Source organism: Piliocolobus tephrosceles, chromosome 7 (genome assembly GCF_002776525.5).
Source record: "Piliocolobus tephrosceles isolate RC106 chromosome 7, ASM277652v3, whole genome shotgun sequence".
Lineage (NCBI taxonomy): Eukaryota > Metazoa > Chordata > Mammalia > Primates > Cercopithecidae > Piliocolobus > Piliocolobus tephrosceles.
This window is the reverse complement of record NC_045440.1, coordinates 2,354,048-2,369,866: the sequence shown is the minus strand read 5'-3', so window position 1 is coordinate 2,369,866 and position 15,819 is coordinate 2,354,048. Positions and strand designations below refer to the sequence as shown.

At 36.2% G+C, this 15,819-nt stretch overlaps 1 protein-coding gene across 2 annotated transcripts in view; it reads left to right on the top strand.

The window, feature by feature from the left end:
• TNKS (tankyrase) overlaps positions 1 to 15,819 on the top strand; it is a 217,619-nt gene that overhangs the window by 151,513 nt on the left and 50,287 nt on the right. For both annotated transcript variants that reach the window (XM_023225271.2, XM_023225270.3), the window contains exons 12-13: positions 6,236 to 6,407; positions 12,728 to 12,807. In XM_023225271.2, the coding sequence (XP_023081039.1) occupies positions 6,236 to 6,407; positions 12,728 to 12,807 (252 nt within the window). The remainder of the gene's footprint in view (positions 1 to 6,235; positions 6,408 to 12,727; positions 12,808 to 15,819) is intronic.

The window sequence follows — 15,819 nt, the reverse complement described above, 5'->3', positions numbered from 1 at the left end:
TTTTTTTCCACATTTGTCTTTTCAAACATGTATGTACTGTGTATTTCCCTTTAATTATCTAAATTTTGTAAGACACATATCTAATCCCTTCATAATTGGATTTGATCCACTAACTCAATAAATACTGGCATGCAAAATAATCAAGGCTATACTAGACACTGTGGGAAAAACCAGTTTGAAAGTTAACGCAGTTACCAAACTTGACTTCAGTCCTGAATCAATTTAGCAGCATTAGTAATGAAGAAGGAAGAGAAAGATAAAAGCCACTTATGAAGGAATAATTGTATTACCTGGAAATGAATTGGGTGTTAGAGTGGACTTTGAAATGGTGGTGCAATTAATGGAAGTAAGAAAGCTACAGAGAAACACTGGTTTCCTATGCCTTGATAATGATTTTCTACTTGAAGTTGATATTATAGATATTATAGAAAAACATTTAATAAAACCAGCAGTTGGAAAGACAACATTAGAGTATAAAAGAGTTTAAGATTAGAAAGATCTACTGATAATTGACATAGTGATTCTATATTTTGGGAGTGAGTAGGGTCCCTGGTAGAGAAAGCATGGAAAGAAGAGAGTTAAGGAAAGATCCTTTGAGGATTGCCCATGTTTATGGAGCAGTGGTGGGAAGAGAAAGCTGGGAGTTCTATCACACTGTCTATGGAATACAGGGGGAGTATGAAGAAGGAGCAGGTGACCAGTGCCATAGAGAGAAATCAAGGCAGACTGGGGCATTTATTTAGACAGTTTTTATATGAGGGCTTTGGTAGCTTTTGAAGGAGAAATTCTAGGGAGATAGAAGTAGAGAGGTATATATATCAGTTAGGGTCTTGGCAATAAACTGCACACTTAAAGTGGGTAATTTGATGAAAGTTTAATAAAGGAATTATATACAAACATGTGGGCAAGGTTCAAGGAAAGCAGCAAGGCATGAGGTTGTACTAGCAGCAAAGGGGGAGGTATGATCATCTCTGGTCTGAAGGGACAAGGGAAAGGAGAGGTTCTTGGCACTGGAAGATGATAGCTATATGGAAAAGGCCACCTGGCAGCACCTATAGCCTTTGATCATAGGATGTATCTAATCTTACTCTTCATTGTCCTGCTGTCCTCTATCTCCTCCCAGTGCCCCCCATCTCCTCCCAGTGCCCATGGTCAAATTCATCAAAACAGTGAAGACCAAAAGAGTCTGTTGATGTGGTTCATAGAAGTGATTATCTCAGGACCCAGAGCAAGCTGGAGGATTACTGTGGATCTAGAGGGGGAAGGGGGCAATATTCAGCAAAACATTAGAAAACAAATTGCTAGTAAGGAAAGGAGAGTTATAAGAACATTTGAGCATTAACCAATTCATCTGAAAAAATCCTCATTTACTAGGAGTAAACTTTTGTACCTTAAAAAAAATCAATAATTTATTATCCTCTGCTTTTTGGGAGTACTATAGAGTCTAAATAGGAAAGACATGAAGATTTTATCCTTCATGTAGCAATTTTTTCTTTATTATGGTTAGTCTGCCCTAGCATTCTGCATTCTATCACTAGTGAATTGTCTGCTCTCATTATTAGCAAAACTTACGCCCCAACTGCATATGGTATTCAAGAAGTTTAATTCATAAATGCATTTTTTCATATATAAAGCAGAGCTATTTTGTCATTATGTGTATCTATTAAATACGTGAAACATGAAGGAATTTTTTGACAGTTCATGTTCGTGTATGTTAATTTGACAGATTTATTTACATTGTGTTTAAGAAGATATTATGACATAATAATTGACATTTGATAGGCTTATTTCTCACATTTAGAAGCAATCACGAGTCTTTGTTCACTTGGGGAAATGTGTCAGCCCATTATAAGAGTTTTATTAATGCTTTTCTAGAGGTAGATTGATAAGTAGATTATTAGCCCAAAGATGTTAAAGTACTTTTAAAGATACTATAGATCTTAAGTATCTTTTACAGTGCAAATAATACCTGAGGTTTCATCATACCAAAATAAAGTCCAAAGGGGCAAGTGTCCCAGAGACATTTTAGTTCTCAGTAACAAACCAATTCAATCTAGATTAAACACAAATGGAAATCTATTTTATACTAATATAAATGTATATTAATATAAATATGTTTATTACTTCTGTGAGAAACTCATATGGTTATCTCCCAGAAATAATATGTAAGAATTGTAGCTGAGATTCACAAAAGACCAGAACAAGGAATTTAGAAACTGTTAGGTACTTTGGCTGCCATTCTCTATGCCTCTCCCTCCCTGTTTCTCCCTTTCCCGACTTCTGTGTCTCTGTCGCTCCCTGTCTCTCTCTTTCTCTGAGGTTGCATGGTTTCTTTTCTCTGCCAGTGTTTGTTCATCTGCTTCATTCTTCTTTCTGCAGACTGGATTTTTCTGTATTATTTCTCTGTGGCCTAAATGTGGTCTTTTACAACCCATACTTTATGTGTCCTTGGCTTAGAAGTATACCACCTGCAGCTGATAGGGTCTGTCCCGTCTCGGGGATGAAAAAGGGATAATTATGAGTAAGACTCACTGTTGAGTACAGGCATTCATTGGATTGGCACCCTCTAGTCTAATCAGTTTTGCTCAGTTTCTTATTTCTTAAGGCACGTGAGCAAGATTAGTACCCCTTGAAACAAACAAAGATAATCTATGGTATTATAATATATATATATGTAAATCTTTTCAGGGAATTTGATTGTTTCTTTTAAATTTCCACACGAATGTGTACAAATAGTACACCCAAGTTCAGCTAGCAAATCGAAATCTAGTTCCATACTCTGTAGTGAGTTCACAACACATTAAAGGATTAAAAAACATTTCAAGTAAAATACTGATTACTATGTCAATATTCTATTTAACAATTAAAATTGTGTTTTGTCTCTTTCATTCCTCACAGGAAGTGCTTTAACTATGCATACCACCAATGATAATGATGAATACCTGTGAAACACCTGTAGAAACATTAGGATCAATTTAAATTATATTTTGATTACAGATAAAGCAAATTCATTTTCAATATTAAGCAATTCTATAAACACTGGCATTTACCCTTCTTCCTTAATTTCCAGCAAAAGAGGAATGCATTTTGGTTAGATAGAGAACATTTTAGTAGTTCCTAATGTTTGTTCAATATACAGAACAGTATGTCAGAGGTAGTATTTTTTATCACCAGTATTTATTAATTTGTTGCTCTTGTGAGTCATTCACTTACCAACCATTTTCAAATATCTGTTTATACAAGGCATGGTACTTACTGCTAGGAGGATATATAAAGTTTGAATTTGATCAATATCCTTCTCTTAAGGAACTTAAAATCTAATAATTGTCTAACACAGTCTATTTGACTACTATATGAACTGGAAAGTATTATATATAGTAAGAGAATATAGATCGATTTATATTCAGAGGAATAAACAGTTATTTCTATTGGTGGTGGCAGCCTGGGGAAGATTGGAGAAATTTCATGAAGAAAATAGAATTTCAGCTAGAAATGTTCAGGAATTAAATATATAAATATATATAGACAAAATACAAACAATACATTTTCAGTAAGGACTGAAAATCGGGGCAGTAAAGGGGTTTGTTTATTAAACAGTCAGAAGTCATGATTAGTTAGTCCAAAAGCTACAGAAAATGGAAACAATGAAAAGCAAGATCTTCGTATTCTCAGTTGGAGAGTTTGGACTTGGTTCTCATAATACTTGGAGAACCTGTCATTTGTTCTTCTATCACAGATATATTAATGCCTGTTAATTTTTTTAATTGTTCACTTTTACTTTCAATGTGTCATGGTTTGGGGAAAAAAATGCAATGTCACTCTAGCTAAAGAATACAGACTGTTGGCTGGGCGCGGTGGCTCACGCCTGTAATCCCAGCACTTTGGGAGGCCGAGGCGGGCGGATCACAAGGTCAGGAGATCGAGACCACAGTGAAACCCCGTCTCTACTAAAAATACAAAAATAAGTTAGCCGGGCGCCGTGGCGGCGCCTGTGGTCCCAGCTACTCAGGAGGCTGAGGCAGGAGAATGGCGGGAACCCGGGAGGCGGAGCTTGCAGTGAGCCGAGATCGCGCCACTGCACTCCAGCCTGGTGGACAGAGCGAGACTCTGTCTCAAAAAAAAAAAGAATACAGACTGTTTTCAACTCTCAGCTTACTTGAAATTGCTTTTACGTTGAGACAAACACATGTTCACAGTTAAAGGTGTAAGTACAGATGTCACAGAACAGTTTGTGATTAATTACCAAATGAGTGATGTAGACAATGATAGCTTTAAGTTTGGGAGAAGTGACCTCAGGATTAGCTGTTTGAGACTAGGCTGTTCACACTGAGCAGACATTGAAGGATTCCCCTCAGCCATTTTCTTGTGGTCTGCTTGCTGGTTTCCAGAACTGTTGTGGCATTTTTTGAATCATAATTTCATGTCCTAAATATTTTGGGCCAAATGTCATTGTGATTTTATATAGCTTTACTCAGTTATTCATCTTCTGGAAAGTCATTTTTGCTACTCAGATAGAAATAAAAATACATACACTAAGGTTGCAGTCTCTAGATACAAGAAAAAGTGGGAATATGTTTTGCCTCCAGAACTGCCAGACATCCGTTATTCTGACTCCTGAATGGATAGGTCAAGCCAGTCTTAAGCATTTAATTACCACAGTTGAGGTGTAACATTAAATGTAGCAGTCTCTTTATTTGAGACAGTTTCTGTAACCTGGTGAAAATAATCACTTTAGTGCTGAATGTTAAGTATTTTTGGTGACATCAAATCATGTTCCCATGCTTTAACAAGTTGGATTGGGAGTTCGTTCCCATTACTATAATAGAATAAGTTAGTGTGTTTCTTACCCAGTTTCCAGAAAAATGTTGATGGTTTGAATGTTCACAATTTTAGGTTTTTCTTCTGTGCTGAAGAAGTAACAAAGAAATCAAAACTCAAGTTAGTTTGGCAGCTTGTGTTTTCCACTGATAAATGCTAATGGCTGTGCTTTTTTGTTGCTATGTATCAGCAGTCATTTTTCTTCTGGCAAATATGATAGAGTTAAATATATTAGTATTTCATGGGAGTTTTGTGAAAGACCATCAACAATTTATATGAACCCTTTCCTGAGTAAGTGCAACAGCCTTACTGGTAATGATGAAAGATGCGACAGGGAGACCAGTTGTCTAATATCCTTTCTTTTCTTAATCTTGTATTTGGTGGTTGTCCACAAACACTTTAAATAATCAATCAGCATATAATTGAGAATTTACTGTGTACCTTTAGCAGGAGCTTTCTAGAGGGCCCGTAAAGTCTGTCTGTAACATGCACTCATATTCTCAATAACCTTAGTTTAACCCAAACGAAAACTACCCCAGTATTAAATTTTATAAGACAGTTAAGTGCTAAATTGACATAGATGTTCAGAAAAGGAGTAATCAAAGTCTTCAAGAAATCAAGGAAGACTTCTTGGAGATGAGGAGACTTACACTGGATCTCAGAAGCCAGAAAGGCAGAAAGAAGGGTTTCTCTGAAAAGAGCAGCAAGCACAGCGAACATGGACTTTGGTCTGACTGGAGTAGAGGGTGCTGATTAGGGTCTGCTGGAAGATAAGATGAGTCAGATTTGACTAGGTTAAGAACATGATCCCAGTGTTTCACATTGTCTTAAGCAGTCTCACAACTAGCTAAATGATTCTTCTTCCTGTGTGTAACTCTTCAAAGCTTTAAAAAGGAGCGTTTGAATCCTCAAATCATTTTTTTGGTTAAATGTGCTTGTAATTCAGTTAAGATAGTATAATTAGCTTTATTACCTAAATTAGAAAAGAAATACAATCAACTACTTTGAGAGTCTTCGCTTACATATTCTGTTGTCTTTATATTCTGGGAAAAGTTTGGTAAAATCCATTCATTCAGAAGAATTTGGTGAGCGTCTTCATTGTGGCAAGCAGTCAATACCAGACCAGAGTTGCTCCCTCCATAGACCTTACAGTCTAGTAGTTGAAGGGAGTAGCAGGAAATGGGAAATAGTCAGGAAAAGGGTCATTCAGGGAAGAGGCGGCATGTTGTGATTTTCAGTAAGGTGATCAGGGAAGGGTAACTAAAAAGAAGACAGTTCTTCAGAATCAGTGAGCAAAAGTAAATAATATCTATGAGACTTTGGAAGTTGATTGTTTTCATAAGAATGTATTTTCTAAGATGTAAAAGGAAACTAAACTAGATGCTCAATTCCATGTGCCCACCCAATGGTTTTTCAGATGAATGCACTGGACACCCTTGGTCAGACTGCCTTGCATAGAGCCGCCCTAGCAGGCCACCTGCAGACCTGCCGCCTTCTGCTGAGTTATGGCTCTGACCCCTCCATCATCTCCTTACAAGGCTTCACAGCAGCACAGATGGGCAATGAAGCAGTGCAGCAGATTCTCAGTGGTGAGTTAAAATAGACCAACAGGGTTTTTTATGTTTTCTCTTCCATTCCTGCTGAAATACACAGACAAACTTTGCAGCGTTTACTTTGCCTGAAGTTTTTCTCGTGCCTTTTCTTTGCAATTTAGCCTGTGGCCTTCCCCATCTCCCTTTATAGGTAGGGTAAGGTAGGTGTCATGGTAAGGAAGCAAATACAGCTTTTAATTTTTTTAGGTTTAAATTGAAAACCTGACTCATGAGTGTTCTGATCAAAGGTGACTTAAAACTCATATAAACAGTGTGGAATTATGGTAGCTATAAAATCTATCAAATAGAGAAAATTATAAATCATTCATATGGTAATGACATTTAATTAATTGTTCTTACCTGTGTAATGTTCTGACATACTTTTAAAATTCTTCATGACACTATTATAAAATTATCTTTTCTTTTTCTGGACTTAATATAATTATAGGCCTGGCGTGGTGGCTCACGCCTGTAATCCCAGCACTTTGGGAGACTGACGTGGGCAGATCACGAGGTCAGGAGATCAAGACCATCCTGGCCAACATGACGAAACCCTGTATCTACTAAAAATAGAAAAATTAGCTGGGCGTGGTGTTGCATGCTTGTAGCCCCAGCTATTTGGGAGGCTGAGGTAGGAGAATCGCTTGAACCCAGGAGGCGGAGGTTGCAGTGAGCTGAGATCATGGCACTGCGCTCCAACCAGGGTGACAGAGCAAGACTCTGTCTCAAAAAATAAATAAATAAATACATAAATAATAAAAAAAAATATATATAAAATCTTGCTGAATGTTTCAGTGTCTGCCTGGTATGGTGTTAGATATTTTAAACATAAACTGATAAGAAAATAGATATTGGCTTCCTAAGTCCCAAAACTAGAGGAAGTAACGCAGTCTACCTACTGACAAAATGATAAACTAGAATCAAAAGAAATTTAGTGTAATTAACCTCTTTCCTAACCTTTTAATTTTGTCTGTGAATTATGTCTGCTGTGGAATGAAATGACAAACCAGAAGAGTAAAATGTAGAAGGCTGTAGACTAGGAGTCAGAAGTTCTGGTTACTTTTTTCTACCTACAGTCTGGTAGTTCTTAACTCTATCAGGTGCAGTGCCCGCTTTTTATAAAGAATGTCTTATGACATCTTCCTTAATATTCACAAGTGAAATTCATAGATAGTATGACCTAACTGTATAGGGACCTTTCCAAAAATCTATATAAATGCCCTAACTAGGCTGGGCAAGGTGGCTCACATCTGTTATCCCAGCACTTTGGGAGGATGAGGCAGGTGGATCACGAGGTCAGGAGTTTGAGACCAGCTTGGCCAACATGGTGAAACCCCCATCTCTACTAAAAGTAAAAAAGTTAGCCAGGTGTGGTGGTGCGTGCCTGTAATCCCAGCTACTCGGGAGCCTGAGGCAGGAGAATCATTGGAACCCAGGAGGCGGAGGTTGCAGTGAGCCAATATCGTGCCACTGTGCTCCTGCCAGCCTGGGTGACAGAGCGAGACTCCATCTCAAAAAAAAAAAAGCCCTAACTATAATATAAAGGGAAAATTACAATAAGTTACAATAAAATAATTTGTAATTCTTATGTAAATAGATTGGACATGACTGTATTAGAAGACAAAACATGACCCCACAAATTTCTACAGGGACCCCAAGAAATATAGGCCAGTCAGTTCACTGGGCGTGATGGTGGGCTCCTGTAGTCCCATCTACTCGGGAGGCTAAGGCAGGAGAATGGCGTGAACCTGGGAGGCGGAGCTTGCAGTGAGCTGAGATCGCCCCACTGTACTCCAGCCTGGGCGACAGAGCGAGACTCCGTCTCAAAAAAAAAAAAAAGAAAGAAATACAGCCCAGTCGAGAATCACTGCTATATGATGCAACAGGGACCCTTCCAGAGCTTGTAGAGATCGTAATATGTGTATGTTGTTATAGGTAGATCAGAGCTAAATAGCATAATAAAATTAATTGTACAACATTGTGAAAACTATTGATGAGGATTTATTTTCCCCATGCTAGGTCATTCGTAGATAGGGATCATTCTACTTCAGCTTTAATGGTGATCTTTAGACGGGAAGATTTAGAAGGAAATCTATCTAGCGTGTCTTCACTATCAAAATAAGATCCAGCTGAACCAATGAAATTTCCTATTATAAATAAGATCCAGCTAAACAAATGAAATTTCCTGTTGTAAATTTCAAGTTTGAACTCAAAAAAGAAAAAAAAAGACTTTGACTTCCTGTTTCTATAGAGTGATAGAACATTTGCTTAAAGAAGATAGTACTCCTTGCCTAGGAAATATTTCTTCCCTCTCAGTAAATTCTAATAATTTCTAAAAGTTGTTTATTTTGTTAAAATTTCTAAATTTTCTTATTTTACTGAGAATCATTTAGTACCGAATTTTAGTTTCTGTACGTTTTAACCATAAATCAGGCAAACACATAGCTTTGCAGCAAATTATGTGCATAGTTTTTAGAGATAATTAACAAAATGGAGAAGAAAGTATTGAACAAATCAAGCATATTAGATCCATGTAATGCTTTTAAAATGTCTTCTAACTGAATGCAGTTAAAATATATGAGTTCTGGCAAAAGATAAAACTAAATACTGAATACAAATGAAATATTTTTCTTCGATTATGTTGATAAATCTTTAAAATTGATTTTTGAAATAAGACATTATATAGGTAATTAAATGCTTAATTTGGAACATGCAGAACTTTTTAGTTTAATTCTTTATTGAGCTGGAAAGCTAATACAAATAAAAAATACAATAAAAATATAGGAAAATTTTGCCATCCAAAAGGTTATTTATTTATTTTTTTGTAATGGGAATTGTTTCTTATTTGAAATAGGATATAAGTTTTTTAAACTAATATTTTTACCAGGAATTTGTATGTCTCCGTAGACTATGGACCATGCATTAGCGGAACTTTTTAGTTATCATTTAGTAATCCAATATCAGGTTATATCTATAATGACTTCTGAAAGAATGTATTAATATCAGTCAAATAAGATATATAGTAATTTGTTCTGGATAATATTTTATAAGATTCACTTAAATACACTTGTTAATACCGGATTTGTGATCTGCTTTAGAAACCTGCACTTTCAACTCCCAAGTCTGTAATTGCCAGAAGTTTACATTAATAAACTTTTCATTATAAACTGCTGGCAATATTTATGTCAAAACTAACATCAATGTAAAGAAAACAAGATAAGCAGCTTTTTATGAATTAGCACTTTAAAACATTATTTCAAAATATTTGATTTCTTTCTCTAGACTTGCTTTTTCCAATATGGTAGCCACTAGCTACATCTGGCTACATTTAAACTAATTAAAATTAAATAAAATGGAAAATCCTTCCATTAGTTACACTAGCCACATTTCAGATATTCAGTAGTCACACATGGCTAATGGCTACCATAATAGCACAGATAACACTAATTCTAGCACCACAGACAGTTCTTTTGGTCCTTTAAGTTCGATCTTGATCTGAATTCTTGTGATTGTATAACCCAGTGTGGGAAAAGCATTACTTTCATCTACACAGGTGAAGATTAGGCTTATGATAGCTAAATTAAACACTGAAACACCATTTACGGTGGCACATTGAAATAAGCCACTAAGACCTGTTGCCAGTCCGCTAGTCTCATACTGACCAAACTACCAGTCTATAAAAGATGTTTTTAAAAATAGGCTGCCTTCTAGCTCTTCCAACCTTTTAAAAACTCTAATGCGTCAGAATAAGATTGGAGACAAAAGAAGAAGCCCATCTTTAATCTTTGATTCTAGGTGACTGTAATTTCATGTTCTACAGGCTGAGCATGGTAGCTCACTCCTGTAATCCCTGCACTTTGTGAGGCTAAGGTGGGAGGATTGCTTGAGCTCAGGAGTTCAAGACCAGCTTGGGCAACATGGTGAAACCCTGTCTCTACAAAAAAAACTTTTTAAAAATTAGCCGGGTATGGTGGTGCATGCCTGTGGTCCCAACTACTCAGGAGGCTAAGACAGGAGGATTGCTTGAGCCCAGGATTTCAAGACCAGCCAGGGCAATAGACCCCGTCTCTAAAAAAAGAAAGAACTAAACAAATACATAAATAAATGTCATATATACAAACCCAGCATACTTATAAAGAATTTTACTAATATAGTACTTTGCATACCAGCTACTCTTTCACTCATGTTCCTTTTTTAATTTCATTTTTTATATCTTTTTTAATTGTGCATCACTTTGTACAAAGTTCCTGGGCTGTATATAAGTCATTTCATCTAATAACATTTTTCACATTAGTTCTAAAAATAAGTCTATCCTAGGCCTATTCAAGGTTTATAATAGGTGCAGGTCTTTAAAGTCTATATAGTAATTAACTGATATTTTAAACATCTTTACTTTCTCCTCTTTAACCAGGACTAATAATTCGTTTCTCGTAGTTCCAGAAGCATTCTTATATTTGCTTAAGACTTTTTGCTTGATTGGAAAATTATACTCTTTAGTAGACAGTCTGCATCAAGATATGTGTTCCAATTTCAAATAATTCTTAGATTTCAAAAATTTAGCCGTATTAAATGTATCCTTAAAGTGCTATCATCTAAAAATACTGTTATAACTCTATATACATAAAATAATTGTCTCTTTATTTTGTTGAAATGATAAACTAAAAATATTACCTGTAGATATTGAAAGGACATATCAGTGAATTTTTGTCAATTCCAGAATCACTGTCATAGAGACATAACATACACACAGCATCTTACCTATAAACGCAGTAGTGTATGTGCACACTTATAATGGAGACTAATGAGAACATGAAAGAGCAGAATAAGAGCAGCCAAAAAAACAGCTGATTTGACAGACACATTGACCCCAGTACCTAGTGGAAATCAGTCCAGCAAATGCTTTCAGAATGTTCTCTGTGTGAAAAGGAATATAAAGATGAGCGAGATTTGGTTCCTTTCCTCAACAGTTCCGCAAACTAAGATGTAGTATCACTCTTTAAAATAATTCAAAGATTTACTTTGTTATGTGAAACACTGTCTTTTTCCCTCCTTTAACCTCAGCATTCTACCTGCTATTATGATCAAATAAGTAGTTTATCTTTTACTGAAGAATTGTCATAACTTATTCTGTGAAAGCTACTCTCTCCTGAAATGTAAAACCTCTTCGTAGCATCACTTGATCTTCCCACTTGGACAGTGGGCTCAAAAAAGACGTCTCTGACCATAAGGTAATGCGGTCTTAGATTGGAAAGGTTTTCAGCACTCACTTGCTAAGGGCAAAAACTGAGCTGTTACATGATTTGTCCGAAGTTGTAGATTATAGAGCCCAGTTTAAAATGTAGGCCTCCTGGAGCACCATCCTTTGTGTTACATCTGTGTGCTCATTCTAAAAGCCACACTTCATATACATAAACATACTTTTGGTTGACATAGTATAAATTGTTTTCTTTAAAAACTTATTTTATTTGGGTCAATGTGAAATGAATTTTCAGTTTATTTATATTGGATTAATCAAAATAATAACTCATTTGTTAGCCTCTAGACCTAACAGCCCAATTTAATTATATTCTATTTAGCATTGCTATCATACCTCCAATTATACAAACATTGAAAGTTGCATTTTCCTAAAGCCATTCAATAAATGTGAATTAAACAAATGTCTGTATTTAGTAGCCCTTTTCTGCTCACTGATTATACTTGATGATTCTGACTCCAAGATGATTCTGACTTCAAGAGTAGTACATTGAGACTAAAAGAAAAAATCAAGGCTGGGTGCAGTGGCTCACATCTGTAATCCCAGCACTTTGGGAGGCTGAAGCAGGAGGATCACTTGAGCCCAGGAGTTTGTGACCAGCCTGGGCAACACGGTGAAACCCCATCTCTACAAAAAATACAAAAATTAGCTGGGCGTGTTGGTGTATGCCTGTGGTCTCAGCTATTCAGGGGCTAAGGTGGGGCGGTTTGATTGAGCCTGGAAGGTTGAGGCTACAGTGAACTGTGATCACGCCACTGCACTGCAGCCTTTGTGACAGAGCAACTGTCTCAAAAAATAAATACATACATATGTACATACATAGAAAAATTAAACATTAAGTACTGAAAGTTGTGTGGCTTCCCTAGGTTTATGTAACAAATTTATGGCAAAGTTTTGCTACAACATTTAGTAAAACCAAACTAAATAATTTTTCCTCCTGAACTACTTTGCGATCCCTCAAGAACCATTTTTGTTTCCAAAATGAATGCAGTTGGAATATATGAGTTTGGATATATATATATATATCTCCATCCATGTGAGTTCTTTCCTTCCTTTTATGCAGAGAGTACACCTATACGTACTTCTGATGTTGACTATCGACTCTTAGAGGCATCTAAAGCTGGAGACTTGGAAACTGTGAAGGTAAGTCGGTGCCCTTAATATCTGGGATAGCACTGTTGAACTTTGCTGACCAATTCATTTTTAAGCTTCTAAGTGTATCTACTCAAATACAAACAGTAAAAGGATGAACAGAGTCATGGCAGAAAAATCTGTACCACTCCTAAGGAATTCCCAGTGTGTGCCTTACATTTATGAAACCATTTCTGTGTGTGTGTGTGTGTGTGTGTGTGTGTGTGTGTGTGTATAGTTAGATAGACAGATGGATATATACATACACACACATATACATGGTTTTTAGTAATTTTTCTTCAGGTTACAGGAAAGCTCTTTTAATTTCACTTCCATTAATTAAAGTGTTACTATTTTTGGCCGCATTCACAAAGTAAATAAACTAGATGGAGCCCAGACATTAGCAGGGTGACATTTGAAACAGTATTTCTTGATCTTTTCTCAGAGATTCACACATTTATTCTCGGAAAGCATTCCTGTGATCCCTCAGCATTGGAATGATTCATATGCAGAAGGTCGATTTTTTCCCTGCGTAGCTCTACTTGCTTAGAAAATTTTTTCAGTCTGTATTTGTGGTATAGAAACAATGGTTGTGGTTTTATTTTTTTTTCAAATATAGTCATATTCTAATACTGAGTATGCTTTTTTAAAACACGCATTTCCCATCTATAATCATTCACTTAGGGATGAAGTTAGCAAAAGTTTTTTTGTTTGGAGGTTGTTCTTTTGGGGTTTGTTTTTTGTTGTTTTTTAAGAGATAAGGTCTTGCTGTATTGCCCAGGCAGGCCTCAAACTCCTGGTGCTCAAGCAATCCTCTTGCCTTACCCTGCCTGTTATCCACGTAGCTGAGACTACAGGCATGCATGACTGCACCCAACTTTGCCTTTATTTTTATAGAAAAGTTAATAGTGAATTTGCTATTGACAGTCATAGTACTTTTATGATGTACTGTCAACTTTGTCACCTCTTCTTAAGCAAACTTTGTTTTTGCAATTTTGAGCAAACTAATTTTAGCCTTCTTGATAACATATACTGGTTGAAAGTGACGGTAAACACATTCTGAGCTCTGTTGCCTAGAAATTTTATTTTTGTTTTAATATGTGGGCACTTCCAGGATCACTTCCAACTTAAAATAGTATCTAAGTTATTTAAAGAATAATAGTAAATTTTAGTTGTGATAGCCACTAGGGAGAAATTTTTATGTTGTCTTAAATCTAAAACTATACATTTTTTCTTAAAAATACTTCACTTGAAATGTATTCTAATAAAAGAAAATTCTTAAAGATGAAACAATTAGGCTTCCTTTCAGAACATGATCATCTCAGTGCCAGAATTGCTATATATGCTTATTATAATTAATACATACTTTATTTTTAAAGTGCACAGTTTTAAATTCCATGTGTTTTGTACATGATAGGCAGATATATACTACAGCTTTTAGGTTTCTTAAACAATCCATTCACAATGAAGGCCAAATTTATTTTGATTTGTGGAATGGAAGTAGCAAAAGAAAACAAAGCAGCACAAATTGAGTGAGAATTAGGCCTGGTAAATTTCTTCTCCAAGAGACTTTAGAAAGTATTAGAATTGAGGTATTAGAAGAAAAGGCTGCCTGCTGAATAAAGCATTTGGAATTATGAAAAGTAGGTAGGAAGGATGTAAAATTACTTTGGCATTCGAAAGAAAACTGAAACAGAATAAAGAATTTCTAAATCTTAAAGATCAAATATTTGATAAGCAGAATGGGCATCTATTTCTGTAGCCTCACAAACTGAGTTGTGTTTCATTCCCTGCTTATTCCTATTTTGTCAGTATTCTCTGCTAGAATAATACTAGAGTTAATTTAGAATGTGAGAACCAGTGGGGGAAAGCAGCATTAGGAAGAAGCTTTAATCATGTCAGACTCCATAGAGGGTGTCTGCTATCAATTTTTGCATCTTTTCTTTTTGATTTATGTATTAATTTATTCATTTTTATTTAATTTGTCAATTGTGCTATTTATATATTAATATAGCCATAGACTCATTTGTCATGAAAAGATACTTGACCTGGCCAGATGACAATGGCTCTTCAGATTTCAGAGGCTGGTGCATTTCTGTATAGAGTTGATGAGACTGTGAACTTGCTCTTACCACCCAGACTCCTTCCTGTCGTGTGAAAATTACACCACTTTAAAAGAGCTTGTTTTTATCCTACCTGTGTGAAAGCTTCTTGTCTTAGTCTATTTGTGCTGCTATAAAAAAAAAAAAAAAATACCATAGACTGGGCAGTTTCTAAGCAATAGAAATTTCTTTCTCTCAGTTCTGGAGGCTGGGAACGGGTACTGGTTCCAGATCCAGGTACTGGTAGGCTTAGTGTCTGGTGGGGACCCGTCTGTCCGCCTTCAAGATGGTGTCTTGTTGCTGCCTCTTCTGGAGGGGCAAATGCTGTATCCTCACTTGGCAGAAGGCGGAAGAACAAAACGGCCAAATGCTGTGTGAAGCCTCTTTTAGAAAGTCCTTAAGCCCACATTCAGGAGGGAAGAGCCTGCATGACCCAGTCACCTGCTTAACTCCATTGCATTGGAGATTAAGTTTCAACATGAATTCCAGAAGGACACAAACATTCAACCCGTAGCACTCCTGCGTACTCTAGCAGTAGAAATCTTTCAAGTTCCTAATTTCTATGTCATAATAGCTTATTACAGTGGCGGAAGTGGCAGCGAAATTGTGAATGCCTGAAAATCCCCAAAGACCCTGCAATCATCCTTTGTAGCCTAGAGCATGCATGCTATTGTCTGCTCTTCTTTATTTGCTTTTTCTAATTTTCATTGCCTTTCTTCTGATCATTTCCCTCAAGTTGGATAATTATGAAAGTAAGCAATGATACATGATGTAGCACAAAGACCAGGAGGTTAAAAGTCAGTAAAGCAGGGTTTGAGTCTTTATTCTGTCCCTTACCAACTATTTGAAAAGGATGTCACTTAACCTTCATCCCTGATTTATTTATCTGTAAAGTTAATTTATAAATTAACCTCCATCCCTG